Source organism: Sander lucioperca, chromosome 19 (assembly GCF_008315115.2).
Source record: "Sander lucioperca isolate FBNREF2018 chromosome 19, SLUC_FBN_1.2, whole genome shotgun sequence".
Classification (NCBI taxonomy): Eukaryota; Metazoa; Chordata; class Actinopteri; order Perciformes; family Percidae; genus Sander; species Sander lucioperca.
Window position 1 is genome coordinate 18,760,171 of NC_050191.1, and position 19,668 is coordinate 18,779,838.

At 40.3% G+C, this 19,668-nt stretch overlaps 1 protein-coding gene across 2 annotated transcripts in view; it reads right to left on the minus strand.

Moving 5' to 3' along the window:
- hbs1l (HBS1-like translational GTPase) overlaps positions 1-15,264 on the minus strand; it is a 26,734-nt gene extending 11,470 nt beyond the window's left edge. Inside the window, exons 1-5 of one of the 2 annotated variants that reach the window (XM_031321774.2) lie at positions 14,909-15,251; positions 14,163-14,228; positions 13,808-13,936; positions 13,350-13,601; positions 1-12 (exon numbers count right to left, since the gene is read on the minus strand). The exon at positions 1-12 is cut by the window's left edge and continues 97 nt beyond it. In XM_031321774.2, coding sequence (XP_031177634.1) covers positions 1-12; positions 13,350-13,601; positions 13,808-13,936; positions 14,163-14,228; positions 14,909-14,951 — 502 coding nt within the window. In that variant the 5' untranslated portion in view covers positions 14,952-15,251. Of the gene's footprint in view, positions 13-8,296; positions 10,891-13,349; positions 13,602-13,807; positions 13,937-14,162; positions 14,229-14,908 lie in introns of those variants that run through there. The other variant, XM_031321775.2, reaches the window with a different exon arrangement.
- Positions 15,265-19,668: the final 4,404 nt, after the last annotated feature.

Sequence of the window (19,668 nt, forward strand, 5' to 3'; positions counted from 1 at the left end):
CTCTGCTTTTAGCTACAGGGAACAGAGGGAAAAAAATCTGCTCACTTGCTCACAAACAAAGGCAATCATGACTCACTGTGGCCAATACCTATGACATGAGGAACATGCAGCATTTTTTTCCCGACAGAAGTGACCTTCAATGTGTGAGAAATGGCTTACTGGTAAACAGTAAAAGGTTTCTCCCAGAAAATTCTTTCCAGAAAATTCTACTGACCCTCAGTCAAGACAACTATTGCATAAAGATCATCTAGGTGTAAAAGTTCTCTCTCTCTCTCTCTCTCTCTCACACACACACACACACCTGGGAATAGAGTCGTCCTGACATCAGAATAGTAAATAATTTATCAGTGAATGTAATTGGTTGAAACGCTAACTGCATCAGCAAAATAGTAACATAAAATAAATGGTAACATTGTGCCACTACTATGTTAAGACATCCAGAGGATATTACTACAATGTACTCTTTATGACTATTTTCTTGGTCATAGCAGTGTGCCTTACTGGAATTGAAAGTATATATTGTTAAGTGTGAGCATGTAATGCTATCAGTTGCACTCTGAGCCTCCATCTGAATGGTTCATATTCTGCAGCAGTGAGACATGTTCAGGTCACTGCTTTGTCATCCCAGTCCCAAATGGCCACCGCTCCCAGTCATATCAACCTGCTACTGATTCATTTAGACTAGGCTGCACAGCCAAGCCTACTACACCCTGAGTGCGTCTGTGTGCATGTGTGTGGCAGTGACATCCTGGTTCAGAGAGGGTTAATTTCAGAAGTGGCCGTTGCCTCCCGTCTCCACGTAAATAGTGCAGTGTGACGGAGCACTTCGCAGAATGAATCTTTCTGAAAAGGTGTCACTTCAGCAAAGTGCAGGGCTGGAGGTGACTGATTCAAACTAACTTGCACTTAGAGACATCCACAACATACAAACACCAAAACGTGGTGTTTATTTGTTACAACTTTAAAAAGTGATATTGGTCATAAAACGTCACTTTCCTTTTATATTTTTGGTTATTATCAAAACAAGACATACTCCCACACACTGTCCTCACGGATTATATTGCAGCATTTCGGTCCTAAGACTTTTATCAAGAAAGAAAAGCAAGAGCAATACTGCTCAGGAGTTTGTTCCCTTTTGATGTTTGTCTTTTAAGACTCGTTCAGATTTTAGTTAACAGGTTTAGCTTTGGTTAAGAATGCATTTGATAGATCATACTAGTCCCCTGTGTGCTCCTGTATGCTTCATGCAGTTTATTCATCATAAAAAATACCCTGAGGGAAAATGAGAGGAAAGGCGGTGTGATTCAACTGAATTATTAATGGACTTTCTCTAACCAAGCATTCTCTGAATGACTTGCATTGCCTTAGAGAAAAAGTCCCTCTCATTCTGAAACGCTGATTCACAAGCGAGGCAGCTCACTGCACCCTGATGAGGCTTTTTTCTTTATAAAGTAATGGCATATGCATGTTTTATTCACACACACTGATCCCTATCTGTTCGAAAGATGGGAGCAGGGGACAACCAAGGCAAAGATATTCTCATTTAAAAAAAGGTTTTAGCTTATTAAAAATGCTAGCTGCACATACAAAGTGACAATGGATAAATGTATTTCTACACAGAAAGTTCTGAAACTACCTGTATTTGTAATAGACAGACAATTGCGAAAAAGACACCTAAAACAGTTGTATATCATCACTGTTATCTGTTCTGCAGTAAGCGGCAACATGAGATGGAGAAAGTACTCTCTGGGGAATTTTGGTTCTTCCTGCAGCTGGGGGCTTTTCATGTCCTTACTACAGTGACGTTGAGGTTTCTACCACCTGTGTCAAACAGGACACCAGCCAGCTTGAAATCTACTTATATGGAACATCAGCTGTGAAACAAATGATCTCATTAGATCACATCAAATCCAATAAGGTCATTAGGATCAGACCAACGAACCAGTACACCTAACCTAATGTATATTTTGAAAATAAACCACAACATAAAAACTAAGCATCTACATCACCAGCCCATAATCATTAAGTACCTAAAGGTTGTTGTTTTTTTTCTTCACCTCTATTGTAACCTGGGGTGAAACAGACCGGTGCACCCATTGGAACGCCCAAGTTTTTAAGTAATAAACAACCACTTTTTAACTAGAAGACATGTTGCTCTGTCAAAACTGTAATACCTTTGCAAACAACTGACTTTCCAGATAATAATTTGGGTTGGCCTGGGGGCAGCATTAAAGAGGGCGGCCTGAGAACAACTACACAGTGCAATCAGATTCTGAGGCTTGGAGCAGGATCTCTTTACACCATTTAGACTGACAGGTAAACAGTTGGTGCCCTCCAGGATTTATCTGGTACAGGGGACCCATGCAGTGACTAAAGAGTGAATGAGTCATCTGTACACCTTGGCCTAAGGGGCCCAACTGAGCACAGGATAAGAGAAGTCCACCCAGGATATGCAAATATCAACCCTCCCTCCCCCAGTTCAAATACACACAAGTTTGCAGGCAAAAGTAAAATAAAGTGTTTAAAGAGCAGGTAATGGGTCGACTGACAGCGTCACAGGGCAAGGTGGTTGTGTAAGTGAGAGTGAGAGATCCAAGACAGAGAGAGCTATAGAGGCAGATGAAGAGAAATCTAGTCAGATGCTATACCTTCAAAAGCACAATACATACCCAAAAAATATAATACACAAATTAACTGCTGTGATGGTCATCACAATAAAAAATTAGAATTCTGGAACAGTTTCATAACGAGACTCCCTACCACTTGAGGCCGCTAAAGGCTGTAAAAGACAATAATTACGTTTGACTTAACTCAAATCTTCATTGGCCTACTGTGGGGGATAGTGGGGTGGGGGGAGGATTTGAATATTGTATCAGAGTAAGTTTTGTTTTGTCTGCTCTGGTTACGAAACATCTTGAGGGATAGGAACCATTTGTGAAATGTGCAAAGAGTGTGCAGATTCAACTGATGCTTTAAGTTCCTACATAAGGTGATTTCCACCAGAGAAGATGAAGTGAAGTCACCTGGCATAGTATTTGTTTGGAATTAAAACCTACATACTGGCACTCCCTCACACATGGTGTCCTATTTTTACTCTAAATGAATGGATATACAGATGACCCAAACTAAGAGTTTAACTTCATCACATTTTAAAGATCGCTGAAGATATGAATGAAAATGACAGAGAAATGAGACATCTGGCAGAGAGAAAAGCTCTGAGTAGGATCCATCTGACCCCTTTCAGGATCTCACACACACACACACACACACACACACACACACACACACACACACACACACACACACACACACACACACACACACACACACACATTTCATAGAATGACATCTATAAAAATATCATCTCCTTGTCATCTACACCCACCTACTCAGCAGACAGTAAACCTTGAGTCATATACCAACCACCTGAGAACTCTCACCGACTGTTTACAGACAGAAAATATAACTACAGTAGGATGTATCTCTGACCTTCAGCACGGTAACCACATTGTCAATGCACATTTGGATTAAAATCGTTTAACAAAATAATTACACAAATAAAGTCAACCTATTTTAAGTCTGTGGTGCATCTACTTTCCACTCAGAGCTCTCCTACATATCTTAGTCATATAGTCCAGTGGTGGCTTTTTTTGTGCGACAGACAATCGACATCTGGAGTTTCCAAAGAAACAAGGTATAAAGGACAAACACTCAGATAGATAGATAGATAGATAGATAGATAGATAGAGATATATATATATATATATATATATATATATATATATATATAAAAAGTGGATCGGCTTGCTTTGTGCAAATGTTTCTTTAAGTTTGTTCTTAGTTGTGGTATACAGTCTATGGTCTGATGTCATCCATTGTCGCCTGGCTTTGACGAGGCGGCGGAGAATTCGTATCAGCTGTGTGCTTGGCCATCAAGTGGTATTTCAGACTGGACGTGCTTTGATGATAGCTCAGTTCACAACGACAAAACACACAGATCACTTTGGTCTTGTCAATGGAACCATTTGGCAACTTTTTAAAAGTAAACTTTCCATTCAGAATCTTATTGGCATCCGTTTCTGCGTCTCGCACTCGCCATCCGCTGAAAACGTAACGTTAGCCTACTACTCTTTGGCCGGCTCGCAAGCCCAAACAAGTGTGTGCGCCGTGCCTGTTGTTTTGTTTCCGGTCTAGCTAGATCTGGTGTGGTGTTGTAGTTTTTCCTAACGTTCCTAGTTGCTGCAACAGCATGTGAAAAAAACTACAAAGTTTGCTAGGCGAAAAAGAACATTAATCTCGCGATAAAAAAAAATGACACCGTTGAAAATGGGTCTGCGTTAACGCAGTTAATAACGCGTTTAACTGACAGCACTAATATATATATATATATATATATATATATATATATATATATATATATATATATATATATATATATATATATAATATATATATGTCAGTATGGTAGAAACTTTATGAACATCTTTCCCTAGAAGGCAAAGTAATCATACCGTGAGGTTGATTTTGTAATCATCATCCACCCTAATAATGACATGGCATACTGGATAAGAGTTGTGTGATGTTTTTTTAATTTAGGGTCTCAATTTGTTTTACCATGCCGTGAATTAAGTTAGTGGTTTTCCTGTTCTGTATGTGAAGTCTCTCTGTTGTGGAAAGTTGACATGACAGTCGCATACTGTCATACTGTTCATTATGTCTTCATCAAGCTAACAATCAATGCAATAAATATTCGTGAACAATGGTTTCCCTGTACGTTGTAAAACATGCAAAATCCATTGCTTTACCATTGCTAGATGTGCAAATTACCAATGTGCGACAATGCAGGTGGAACTGATGGTGCAAGAAGAGGACGATTCAAAAGTGCCCTAAATATCAATGTAATACTCATAACTTGTTGTAATATACAAGTGTTTGTTATGTGGGGAAGAGCTAATGAGGGTGTGAGTTCAGACAAAGTGCGAAAGAGACCAAGCCAACTACCACAGGGGAATCGGAATGAAAATCAGTGGTATCGATAACACGCCATATACGCTTAGCTTCCAAGCAACTGCAAAGCTGTTAACATGTCAATTATAGTATATAGGTCGGTACCTACCAAGCTGACCCAAGAACATCCACAGTTGGCTCTGATGACTGAATAACCCTCTAAATTAAATATTTCTGCACTTCCACTGATACATTAGCGCAAAAACATTATTGCTGTCATAGCAAGGTTTTTTTTTTTTAAGTCAGGCTCCACAACATGTAGATCATAAATGAACCAAAATTAATTCTAAATCCACTGTGCATGCCTTCCGCTGTCACATCACAGCTTTATGAGATATTTTAGAATTTGATGTGCCTTCAACCCAGTGTTTCCTCTATGTTGATATTACCGCAGCGGCCCGCCACAGTAAAATTTCTGCCGCCACGGTATCAGAAATAGGGCAGACGCACAACAGGGTTTCCGCTATGTACACCGCCGCTCCTTCAGCTGTTTGTGAAAAGTCATAATTACACGACTCTGCAGAGCCGTGTGCTCTACTGAACTCAAGCGAACTGTCATCCACGCTCTCTCCCCTTTAGGGTGAGCAACTGGAACCGTGACAGGACGTCATCACTCGCGAAGTCATGGCAACCAAATAAACAGGGCGAGTACTACTTGTCACTCAATCTTAGGCAAAGTGACAAACAGCGACGAAAGCCGCGACATTAAATCTGCACTTGCGCGGGTCCCGTGAAATATGACAGCTACAGTTTATTGGAAAATAGCATTGTGGACACTGAATTTGATGAAGTTACCGTTTATCAGACCCCAGATGAGACAAGAAGCTAACGTTAGCGAACGCTGCGGTGACGGTCCCTCTGCCTTTGACTGACTCCCCGCTGCAAGAGACGCTGTATTCCTCCAACACGCTGTATTAACGTTACTGTTTTAAAACCGTTTTCCAGGTTAGTGGGGGTGCATACCGCTCAAAACCAACATGAAAAATGTAGCTAGTAATGTTAACTCAGCGTTTTGCTGTTAAACTATGTGTAAAATGAGCGGTGACGTTAAATCACCCTACGGTACCGTCTATTTGCTGGATGGTTTCAAGGTAACAGTCGGTAGCTAACATTAGCAGATAAGCCCATACTTTTTTGAAGTTCGCCCCCCCCCCCCCCCCCTCCCGCTGAAAGAAATTCTAGAGGAAACACTGCAACCTCTGTAGAAGTCAACTCTTATCTATATTTCTTGCAGCTTTTTCCATTCAAACAAAGAATCCTATTCTTCTCTAAGCCATTTTTTCCTGTAAACATCTCACACCACAACAAAGCAGTAGTATCGATGGCACGTCAATCCAAATGCACCCGCTTTCTTTTGACCACTTGTCGTGAGTAAAATGGTATTTTCCAGTATTGGCACCACATCACAACAACACTATGTTTGTGCAACATGTACGCCTTGCAGAACTGCAGAGCTTGTGAAGACATTAAATGATTTGATCTGTCAAAGCCTTTGACAAAGCTGTGAAAGTCGAGAGACATGATCAGAGTTTCCTACGTAGGTGGTGTGTAAGAGACACAGAGAGTTAGATGATTGGCCGCTGTCGGTGTTTGCTTGGGGGTGACATTTTCTCCAAGAGTGCAGCTTCCTGCTCAAACCCACACACTGGCTCGCTTTAAGAGAAAAAAGGACTAAACAGTGGCTGGACAAACCCACTAGTTAATGAGACTTAGTCATTTCTAGATTTTCACATCTAGAAAAGATGTAGACACATATCTTCACTCACAGAACACACCACAAATTCCCTAATACAACAAATTATGTCCAAACATCCTAATGCTCCCGGGACTTCACGTACACTGAGAAACCTGTTTGACTTCTAATGTTTGACTTGTCATTATTACCATTATCTGCACTTTATTATCTAGCATTTCCCTCAGGCATGCCAGTCTGTTTGCCACCCTGAGGGTTCACTTCACTCAGCTCTATGCGCCTGTATAGAGTTTACACACATCTAGCCACAACCCTACCCCTTCACCCAAAGAACATCCTAACATTTAAGACAACAATGAGGCAGTGCAAGAAAACGACTAAACAAGAAAAGTTTGACTTCAGCCCTCCTCATCTCCTCCTGTATCATTACTGCAACACAGAATAGTGTACCGACGACGACAGTAATAAGATTAGGTGTTAGATTTTTAGGGTTAACAACACCACATATACAAAAGGTCTCCTCACGGTTGTTGCTGTTAGTGCATGTAATTATCTCCCAACCCTTGAACCAGTTCTTGTCCAATCTTAAGTCGTAATCATGCATTTCTTTAAGGGAAATATTCACCATTCAAACCAATACCAATGACTCACACTAAACATGTCAGATGCCTCAAGCAACACTGGGCTAACCTACAAAAAAAAAACACATACACTGCACCAGATACATAATGCAGTATTTTTTCTAAAACATTTCATTTTGAAAATTCAAATGAAAATTCATCTCCTAAATATGATTACACCTCTGGCAATAGTTCATCCTTAAATATAGACTTACTATTTAACAAACATACATACTCTACTAGGGATGGAGAGTTCAAGTAAAAAATCCAAACCGTTCGGTCTGCTAGTCACGGCTCAGGGCATATATGTATCGTTTGGTGCGGTTTAGCCTCACAAATTTCAATAAAACGGCTTGTGCAGAAAAAAAACCGTAAAATAAAAGTTATTGGGGGGAAAAAGCCTTGCGCCGTAGTGAAACGAAACCGTAGTTGGCACGGATAGGTTGCCGAGTGCAGCTGTCAGTCTGTCTCGGTGCTGTATAAGAGCATTAGGATTTAGTGTTACCTGACAATGATGGGGAAAAGAGTGGTGAATAAAGGGGCAATTGTGTGCAAGCACTGTACAACACATCTGGCTTATGCTAGCAGCAATACTACCAATATGATGGCACATTTACGAAGACATCTCACCAGTGTGTCCATTGACAGCGCAAGTAGGGGAGAATGGGGGGAGTGAAGAGCAACACAGTAAATCACAACTTGTATTTTTCTTGCCGGGGAATATAAAAATAAAATGAACAGATCAGTGTTGTTTTGAAAACAGTGACCAGTGTGTGTTTGTGTTATGTTGCAGTTAATGTTTTTTCTTCTTATGAACAGTGACACTTTTCCTTTTGATAAAAAAAATCCAGCCATGTTCCTTTCATTGTATTTCAAATACTTCACCAACCCCCCCAGAAAACGAGCCGCACTGTACCATGCACCATTTTAACATTTTAAACATTTTTTGACACACAAAAGCACACCCAGACACAACCAGAGAGACACGCCCAGACACAGGTGCATTCAGGGTACCTACGTGTAGTCATCTTTATTTCGAAATTGGCAAATTAACCTCTGGCAGAGTGTCATGACACACCCAGTGTAAATCAAACTCATTTGTACATTGTAATATTAAAAGCTCTTAAGAGCAAAACAAAACTCCTTTTGCCTCAGGTCTGAAGGCAGTCATTTTGAGTCACACAGTGCACTCTTTATTCACAGTGCTTGCATTCATAGTTAACTCAGTTCTTCAATATCAAACATTAAAAGTGTGTGTGTGTGTGTGTGTGTGTGTTTGCATGCACGTGCATTTGTTCTCGCTCCCTCATGGGAAAATCTCCAGGTGTCCTCTAAACCAAAATGTCTACCCCATGATCTCAAACACAGGCAGCAGTAAACCAGAACAATGGTTAACTGATCCATATTCCAATAGCTGCAGCACACCTGCAAACAAAATCAACCTCTTTTTCTCTTTTGAGGGTTCATGCAGATCAAAACTAGAAAAGAGGTCATGCAGAAAGAGATATATATATTTATTTATAATTTTCCCTGGCTAAGATTAAACTAATTTACTCTCATACAAAACGTGTCAATTAAAAAGTAAATGGCCATCCAAGCATAGAAAAATAAGACTTAAATAGTAGAAAAAATGTTACCGTAAATGAGAAAATAAAATACTAGTAGGTTTAGTAGTAGTAGTAGTAGTAGTAATAAAATACTAGTACTTTAAAAGCTGTGATTATTTCCAAGCTGCCAGAGAGACTGAGTATTTACTGTAATCCTGCTTGACTTAAACAGCATTGACTTGTTTGCTTGCCTCTACAAAAAAATAATAATGCTGTGTGTTATTATGTCGTACTGTTGGTCCCAAAAGTTTATTTCAGTTAAAAAGACTGACGATCGAATGCTGCATCTCTTTGAGTTTAGTTCAGTTGGTGGAGGAAAGGCCACCAAAAAGATCTCAGGTTCTCATCCCAAGTGAGTCAATGTAGCACCAACTAGACGCAGCTGAATTAAGTGCTATTTTTTATCCTCTTCTCTACCTGGTGAAAGCTTTTCGCTGATTAGCACGGACGATGTCGTCGGGTGAAGGCGCATCAAAGCGGAATGGTACAATTGGCGAGAGTGGTACATGATGCTCTTCGGATTTGTCCTGTGATTTACACAGGAAGGCCTGGTAACCACTTCCTGTCCTCTGACCGCTTACTTTTCCCCTCAATCTATTCCTTTTCCTCTTCTGTTGTGTGTGGCTCTGAATCAACAAAGTAATTGCAAATACTGATGGTTGTGCAAAAACTGAAGCATCCAGCCCCACAGCAACTGACGTTGGAGAGGACGGTGAAGGGAGGTCGTCAAAGTGACAAGGGCCTGCTTCATCTGACTGGGCCATGAGTGCACTCAAATCAATAGCCTGCTTCAGTTTAGGTAGCCTGACGTTTTGGTTGTATGGTTTGTGGTCGAGCTTACGCTTGGTCCCACCCTCTGTAGTACTTTCTGCTAACGCATCAGCCCTCTCTGGTTTAGCTGGTGAAAGGAGCGAGGTGAGGGAGTACTGTGACCCATTTGAGGTGGTTGAGGTTTTGCCTTTGTGTTCAGATGCCAAATGTGACAAAGAGAGCAGCTCAGAGATGCCAGGTGGTTGTTTCAGCGCATTTGCTGGAGATTCAGCCCTGATGGGTTGAGGGGAAGTAAAGGAACTGCTGGTTTGATGTTGCAGGGCTAGCTGAGACAATGAGACAGTACCACCTAGACATGCAGGAGTATTGTTGGTTGGTTTAGAAAAGGCGAGTGTGTTTGCTGGTTGTTTAATGCTCTGTGATTGTGATTGAATGTGCGTATTCCTGTTTTGGTGCTGTGAAGCGAGGCCAGACAGCGAGAGTGTTTGTGCTGGTGGAGCCATCACAGAAGTTATACTGCTTTGGGGAGTAGGAAAGGAGGAACTCATGGTCGGGCTGCGGTTTGAATGTTCCTGGATTAAATCAGCCAATGATTGGCTTCCCTTAGGATCAGCCATTGTGGCTTTGCCTCCAGTCCCAACTCCCTCTGGGTGCTGATTGCTCAAGAGGACAGAACTGAGACTCCCAAACCCAGGAGGAGCAGCCGGAGAAGAACTTGCAGTTGTTATCTTGGGAGTATTTAGCGACAGACTATGGAGTGAAACTGAGAGGAGCGAGGGAGCTGAGCCGTGGGATGCTGAAGTCATGTTTAAAGATGCCAATGTTCCCAATGAAAGACTATTCTGATTAGACATGATGGACGGAGGTGAATTAGGTCCTATGGTGAAAGCACTTGAGGGAACACCCAAACCTCTCCCTGTGTTAACTACTCCTGTCGCCTTACTCTTCTGCTCATGCTGTGACATGAGTTGTGCCAGACTGGCACCACTGCTAACACCTGGACCATTGTTTTGATGGATACAATTTAGAGTTTCAGAGCTGCTAACCAAAGGGTCAACCTTATGTTGCGATAAGAGGTCACGCAAGTTTGGTGCACTTGTTTGCACACGTGGGTATTTGTGTTTGCACAAATCGGTCTGGGGTTTATGTGCATTGGATGTAATGTCTGTGTGAGAAGCGGGCAAGCAGGCTCCTTACCTTACAAGAGCCAATTGTAGTTGTCGGAGAGGAGAGACAGGAGGACCACAGAACAGAAGTCAGATGAATCATACAATAAACAAGAGGGAGAAGAACAGAAAGAAGGCACTCTGTTAAACATTTGCATGACTAAAATGTGTCATTGCACACATGTGAAAAATGAACAGTGAAATGCTCCTGGCTGTTAAGCTTTCATGTACACAATACTAATGAACGTGACATCTTCTGAAGAACCCACAGGTATTCAGTCAAAAATATCACAATACAGTATTAGATGCTGTCAGTACCACCAAGCTATGTCTTCTTCAATCATTCATCAGCCCAGTCTACAATAGTCCAGTTCTTATTTTTTAACCAAGACTAGGCTCTGATCCTGCTTAACATTAATGCTTTAATTCAAGTGGCCTACATCAAAACCCATTACACCTACTTAATGGGCAATTCTTGTTATCTTTCATTCTTTACAGTACAGCCTTCTTTGTATTCCTTTTAACTGATAAGCTCTCAGCTCTTGACTGGACTCTAAAAGCCAAATATATTCATAATTACACTTAAACCTACTACTTAAATATATTTTTTGTGTAATTCCTAATTATATCACAGTAAGAATATTATTCATCTATACTTAACTACTAATTATTGATTGAGTGATACAAATAGAATAGGCCTTATTTGTGCACTGGAACCACCATGCATTTATGAAATCATGTAATTGAGTATTATTCCTTCAAAAAGCAAACTAGATCTATCAGTAGCTACACTCACCTAAAGGATTATTAGGAACACCTGTTAAATTTCTTGTTAATGCAATTATCTAATCAACCAATCACATGGCAGCTGCTTCAATGCATTTAGGGGTGTGGTCCTAGTCAAGACAATCTCCTGAACTCCAAACTGAACGTCAGAATGGGAAAGAAAGGTAATCTAAGCAACTTTGAGCGTGGCATGGTTGTTGGTGCCAAATGGGCTGGTCTGAGTATTTCACAATCCGCTCAGTTACTGGGATTTTCACGCACAACCATTTCTAGGGTTTACAAAGAATGGTCTGAAAAAGGAAAACCATCCAGTATGCGGCAGTCCTGGGGGGTCAAAATGCCTTGTTGATGCTAGAGGCCAGAGGAGAATGGGCCCACTGATTCAAGCTGATAGAAGATCAACTTTGAATCAAATAACCACTCGTTACAACCGAGGTATGCAGCAAAGTATTTGTGAAGCCACAACACGAACAACCTTGGGGCGGATGGGCTACACCAGCAGAACACCCCACCGGGTACCACTCATTAGAGCTGAAGATCTTTGCCCGAACCCGATGGGTTCGGTCGGTTTCGGTCTTCATTTCTATCATGTTACACGGGCTCGGGCCGGGTTCGGGCTTGCGCTCCGAGTTGCGCAGTAAACGAGCGGTCCGGTGAAGCGTTTCGATTAGCGTGAAAATGGATGCTGAGGAGGTGAAACAGAGGCTGGCTTCTGGAGGGCTTATTTTATTTCTTTGTTCCAACTTCCATGTGGCCTATAGCCTCCGTTAGTCATGAATAAATTATGTTAAAAAATGTATAAATTACTCATTCTTGATGGAAGACAAAAGAGCTGTGTGCGTGCGGCGCAGTCTCTTGTTTCTTTCTCTCCCTTTTCCGCCGAGTGGTGAGTGTGCCCGCTCGCGGCGTGAAAAACTTGTCCGCGCTGTTTTCCGACATGCACTCTAATCACTGCTGATAGACGGCCTTTTGTACAGTCGGGCTGTAAACGAGTTCGGGCTTTTAAAAATCTGTCAATCAAAATGTACTTGTCAGGCTCGGGCCGAATTCTGTCGGGCTCGGGCCTTGTCGGGCCGAACTTTTAAGGCCCGATTACAGCTCTACCACTCATCTCCACTAAAAATAGGACAATGAGGCTACAATTTGCACGAGCTCACCAAAATTCGACAGTTGAAGACTGGAAAAATGTTGCCTGGTCTGATCAGTCTCGATTTCTGTTGAGACATTCAGATGGTAGAGTCAGAATTTGGCGTAAACAGAATGAGAACATGGATCCATCATGCCTTGTTACCACTGGGCAGGCTGGTGGTGGTGGTGGTGGTGGTGGTGGTGTAATGGTGTGGGGGATGCTATCCTATCAATATGGGCCAACATTTCCAAAGAATGCTTCCAGCACCTTTTTGAATCAACGCCACAAAGAATGAAGGCAGTTCTGAAGGCGAAAGGGGGTCAAACACGGTATTAGTATGGTGTTCCTAATAATCCTTTAGGTGAGTGTACATGGCAAGAAAAAAACACTTATTATGAACCAACTGTGAAATATCTCAATCAATTTGCATACTGGATAAAAACCTTTTCAGATCATGTGCTTTATTTGGCAAATGACTGGAGAAAATGTTCAAATACCACCAATAACCATTCTCTAATATGCAACTCCTGACCAATAAATTGGTCATAATTTGATCCGCTCCAGGCGTACCTTTCTCAGCCACGGCCGCTTGTTTGGTTCTTTGTGGAAGCGGCGCTTTCTCCTGGTTAACTCTTGCTACCGAAGCTGTCTCTTCATTGGTACTTCTGGTACCTGGGGCTGTCTTAGCGTCTTCAGACAGGACTGCATCCAATGCCTTCTGTGGGTCGAATCCACATTTTATGGCTGCCTGGGTCAGGATTGAGTCTGGCACTGCATCTCCCAAAACAGTCCGCATATGGTCCAGACAGGAATACAGCTTGGCTATAAGGTACAACACACATTTTAGACACAGACATTGTATTTGCGACCCAAAAAAAATTACAGATTAAACAAAGAAAACTACTTTTACAACAGGATCTTAATGTTTTTAAATAGCACATTTTCAAACACAAAGATCAAAAGGTATAGGTCAGAAGATCTCCGTTATTTGTCACTTGTATACCATTGTTTGGATTTCATAATATTACCTTGGTCAAGAGGGTCAAGGTTGTGGCTGATGGTAGGGGACATGGGTACATCATCTTCATATTCTTCCTCTTCTAAAGGCCCCTCTTTTGGTGCTTGCCTCTCTTGACGAGAGTAGATAAACTGATTTGCTGTATAAACCACAAACATCTTTACTTACTGGCCGCTTACAAACTAGAAGATGTGATGTCTGGTTAATGCTGCATATTTTCAATAAATCCTTTATTGAAAATTAAAATAAACTTCATGAATACAAATCATATGAAATAAAGTTCTCATAGTTTAATATTGTCTAATGTATCAGCACACATATATTCTCGTTGACCTATAATAAATATTGCATTCACTAATACCAACCTGTTGCTGGTGATATACAGCAGTCGTCATCTACAGAATGTCCATAAATGTCATCATCGTCAAAATCTAGAAGAAAATATAATTAAGGTTCAATTGTTTTTCCATTTCTCTACTTTACAAAACATACACATGTAATGCATTTGTAGTCAAGGGAAAGAGTCCTTTGTTACAGCTGTCACTTTGCCTTGCCAGCAACTTTAACGTTACAGAATGCATAACGTTTACAAACAGTAGCTACATTGTGAGTCCGGTAATTTTCTGTAATAAATTCACTGCAGGTTTAAGAATTTGAGGGGTTTAATAAGTTAATAAGCTCGAGGATGTCTATATACCATATCCAACTTTGTATTAGAAGCTTGTTTACATATTTCAAAACACTGGAAAGTTAGCAAGCTAGCTAGCTAGTAAAGTGAGCCGTCTTTAGCTTTAGCTAGCTAGTAAACAAATATTAAATAACGTTAGGTGTCGTTACATTATAAATTATAGACACATCACATAAAGTGTTAACGTTACTCTGAAAGCTTGGGTCGATAAGCAGATAATAGTATTAGTGCAATATATCTTGTGCCGGGTGCTAGGTGACACGACAGCAACTTTATCTTGCCAGCTAACGTTAAACTAGCTAGCGTTAGCTGCTAGAGCGACAAATAACATTGAATCTTAGCTTAGCGGCTAACGATCTTAGCGGTTTGCGGCCTTGCAAGAACGCATAAACCGTTACCAACTAGCTAGTTAAGGTTATCTACCTTCATCGTAGTTGTAACCTCGAACATTTCTGTGCCGAGACATTTTGCTAAGTGTCTTCTCTCGCCCCCAGCGTAAATGTTTTTCGGCTTACAGACTGTTGACATGTGTCTCACTGCCCAACTGCCATTGCTGTTGCAGTTGTGTGAAATTACAGCAGTAAGCTAACGTTGTCAGAATTGATTCAGCAGGTTCGGAAATAGATCAAACTAATCTTTTTTTTTTTTTTTTTTTTTTTTTTTAAAGGTATCAAATTTCGCCGTTGTTTGTGTCTTTTGCTGGATGGCAGGCTCGGGGCAGGCTAAATAATATAGTCATTAAAATAAAAACTTGGTTTCAGACAAGATTTTTTTTTTTTGCCGACGTAACTTCCTGTTACAGTTTTTTTAAACTTTATTTAAAAAGCACAAGTACATCAACAGTATGTACAAGGATTATCTATAAGTGAAGCTATCCATACCAGATGTGCATACATGAGAAATGTATCAAACACAAAATTAGTCTTAATTGCCTTCTTATTTTAAGGTCTCGTATAGTGACGTCCTGTGGCAGTTCTTCCAATGCGGCCTAGTTTTTATTACACATTACTGCATGGGATCAGAGCTCCCAAATAAGGTTTACTTGCACTCTGACAGATAGAAACTGATTTCCAATCAAGTTATGTTTGTAGAACGTATTATCTGCAGTTGGAACTAATACATGTATTGGAATGACTAGGAGGAAAATAAACTTGGACCAAAATATAGGCTAATGAAAATGTTATCATAAATTTTCAGGGGCATAGCTACAGAAAGAGATGGAAGTTTAATCAGTAGACCTATGTAACAGGATGTAGATCTAGTGATTAGGGTCACAAGGGTCTGAAGTGAAGGAAAAGGGTAAATGTCTGATTTATTTCTTTTCTTTTCTTAGAAAACCCAGTGATCCTGATGATGATTATGGAGATGATACATTTAGTCAATATGTTTGCACAGGACCAAAATACAGTCAAACACTATTCTGTTTCGTTTTTTTAAATGAGGATACACTTAAATACATATTAATGATGATGTTGGATTAATGTAAAAGAGGAAGCACAATAATGTAGATGAATCATGACAAAGTGGTTAAGAGCTTTTTTCCTCTCTGCACAACCTTGAGAAAATTATTTTAAGAGGTCAAGAAAGGTACACTGAAAGAACATGAGAGAGTTTGCCTGCACAAAATACACATATGACTTTTAATCCCACCTGTGATCTTGGGGTGTGGATGTCTAAACCATTTTTTTGTCAAAGGTTATGCCCTATGGTTAGAGACCAACCCATCTGATCCCACACTCGACACCTCGCACAAACACACGCACCCAATGAGTGACATCATTTTTTCCTATCTTTGTACCACAAGAAACTTATAGCCTGTCTACCACAAAAGGGAAATAGATGTTTGTAACCCCTTGTGTGCTTGTGTTTGTGCACATGTTTATCTGTGACTTGGTCTTTGCATATCTATGTACTTTTTGGTCACACACATTTGTGTGCATGTGTATGCATGTGTGGTTTTTGATACATTTTGTTGTCCTGATCTCATCTACAGTAGCCTGTGTGCCAATGAAAGAGAAGAAGATGAAAATGTCAGACAATAATCTGATACCAGTGATGCAGGTGAAGTATACACTTGCACATCTGCACGGGTAAAATGAAATATGAGGTTTGGCGTGTCTCCCTAATCTATAAATAGAGCAGAATAAAGAAAGACGTCTGCTTAGGTAATTGTAAAGACCTTTTCAAAATGAATGGCTCATATTGCAACTGGCAGTTTGACGAAGAGCAGCTTTTATTGGCAGCAACTAGTAAGAACAGGAGGGGGAATCTTTCATATCAGGAGGGGATAGCGGAGGAGTTTATTTATTGTGCAGTTTCACCTTAGGTTAAGAGCGTGTGTATATGTGTCTGCGCGTGCGTGCCTAAGTGGGTGGAGGTTTCCCCTCTAAAATTCCACTTCCTGCATTTTGAAGTCTTGGTTGCACATCTACATGTCAAAATAAACAACTGCACACAGACACACTCATGGAACACATGCACATAGGTAAACAGACACAAACATGATCACTTTACAGGGTCACACAGGTGACAGAGAGGGTACTCTTCTTTTGTATCACTAAAATGTTTCTAGGACACTCTAAAACCAAAGGCAGCAAAGAACAACTGATATGTAATGAAAATGGAACATATTGCCTAAGTGAAAAGCAATGCATGAAACATTAACATTAAAATTGTTATATGGTGTTTGCAGCTTTTCTCATGCATTGTCCTTGTGCAGACCTAGTAAACAAAACGCAACAAGAACAAGAGCTTTCTTTATACAGTCATATTTAGAGATGAATATGCCTTTGTGCTGCTACAGGCTGGGGTGTGATTTTCACACCTACACAGGATCTGAACATTTGTTTCCTTTGAATGCCTTTTAAACACTTTCTGGTCAAATCTGTGCTGCGGATGTGGCCACAGAGTTCACAGAAAGCCTGATCAATGAATCAGTGGCAGCCAAGAAGGATTTCTGAGAGAATTAATGTTGGGCTGATTAGATGGATTAAACAGATGGATTGACAGATTGCGAGAAGAATGAGCGGCTCAGTGGAGGATGGGTGCTTTGTTTAAAAGTCGTAGAATGTATATAATTGAATGACTAATACACTTCATGGTTTGCATCCATCATATTTCCTCTCTAACTGAATTCTATTCAATTCTAGCAGATGCACAAAATAGTTGTTAGCAAGTGGATGGCAATGGTATGGAAACAAGTGAAAGCAAAGGATTGCAAATCTGTCAACAACAGCATGCAAATCTGAAAACATTAAGCCTGGTGTAATTGTAGAAGACAAAGCTTATGTGCAAGTGGGTGAGGGGTGACGTCCATCCCAAAAGTTGGCAGTGAGGTAATGCTTTACATAATTTAGGCACTAGGCATCATGGGAAGAGTATTTCACAGGAACTCACTCCTGTGGAAAATGCAAAACCTAGACCTTTGGCAGTGTGACAGGTGGTCCAAACAACTAAAGTCAATGAAAGAACACATGTTAAATTAACAAATTGTGAAATTAAAAGGGAGTGATGAATTAGTTAAACTAAATTTATTCTAAAAAAAACAAAACAAAAAAACTTTACATTTGATTATCTATTTCCATACAGTATGCATTCATTAGGCAATAAGGTGTAATAAAATATTCTTTAAAAAAAATAATGTTCCTGAATGATGATTGCTGGATTTCAATGTACCGCAGAACAATAATAATGTATGAATCCTTTGCTTGTTTATTTAACCACAAAACCATACAGGATCACATTCACTATTTGACTTGGGATCAACTCTTCTCCAATGCAGGCCTTTACATACACATACAATTAACAATACACATGTTTGGCCTTCCGAACTCTGGATCCGAAAGCCTGGTGGGGTGATATCTCAAGCCCAGGGGCCATCATTAAAAATCATTCAAATGAGCCAACCTGCACACAATGCTTTGCAAAGGCGGCAGCCATCACAATACTTGCCCTTAACCTGTCCAATCGCACCCATGCAAATTTCCTCAGCTTTGAGTCAATGGGTCTCAGGCTTCTTGCTCAACCTACTATTGGGGAATTTGCATACCCTGGCTCCCTTCATTCAATTTGGTTTCAGATAACAAGATGTAGTTTTTAATATTACCCTCGAGGGAAAAGACCCATTTGGGGCTTGTGCAGAAAAAAGGTAAAGGCACTTACTTACAGATATGCGCACAAATCAGACAAGTGGAGAAAGAATATAATTTACACATTTGTTTTACTGTACATAAAGTATGATTTAGGTTACTTATTTTGCTTCTTTTTTCAGGTTAATAATACCTTTGTGCTGTATCTATGTCACTAGTCCACCTTTCTTTCTGTGGGGCATCTTGTATTGCAATCTTGCAGGATAGCTACTATTAAAATATGTTTTAAATAGATTAGAAGTACCACCACCTCAAGGCAAAAATGACTGGAACAGTGCTTGTGTACACAGGTGTGTAAAGGATTTGAAGCCTACAGCCATTGCAACCTGGCATTTTTTATGTTACAATAGCCTTTGAACCAATAGATTGCATGAATAATAGTAAATATAAAATCTTCCATGCTGTACTGCATGTCCAGTCCTGTAGGCTATCTTGATATTTCTCTGTCCGCAGTAAGTGCTTCCCTTCGCTAAGCACTCTGTCCACCCTGTTGCATCAAATAGTAATGAGTGTATGAGTGTGTACACGTAGTCCTTTATCAGGCCACTATTATGATGACTGCAATGGGTCTCAGGCTTCCTGCTCAACCTACTACTGGGGAATTTGCATACCCTGGCTCCCTTCATTCAATTTGGTTTCAGATAACAAGATGTAGTTTTTAATATTACCCTCGAGGGAAAAGACCCATTTGGGGCTTGTGCAGAAAAAAGGTAAAGGCACTTACTTACAGATATGCGCACAAATCAGACAAGTGGAGACAAAATATAATTTACACATTTGTTTTACTGTACATAAAGTATGATTTAGGTTACTTATTTTGCTTCTTTTTTCAGGTTAATAATACCTTTGTGCTGTATCTATGTCACTAGTCCACCTTTCTTTCTGTGGGGCATCTTGTATTGCAATCTTGCAGGATAGCTGCTATATAATTAAAATATGTTTTGAATAGATTAGAAGTGCCACCTCCTCAAGGAGAAAATGACTGGAACAGTGCTTGTGTACACAGGTGTGTAAAGGATTTGAAGCCTACAGCCA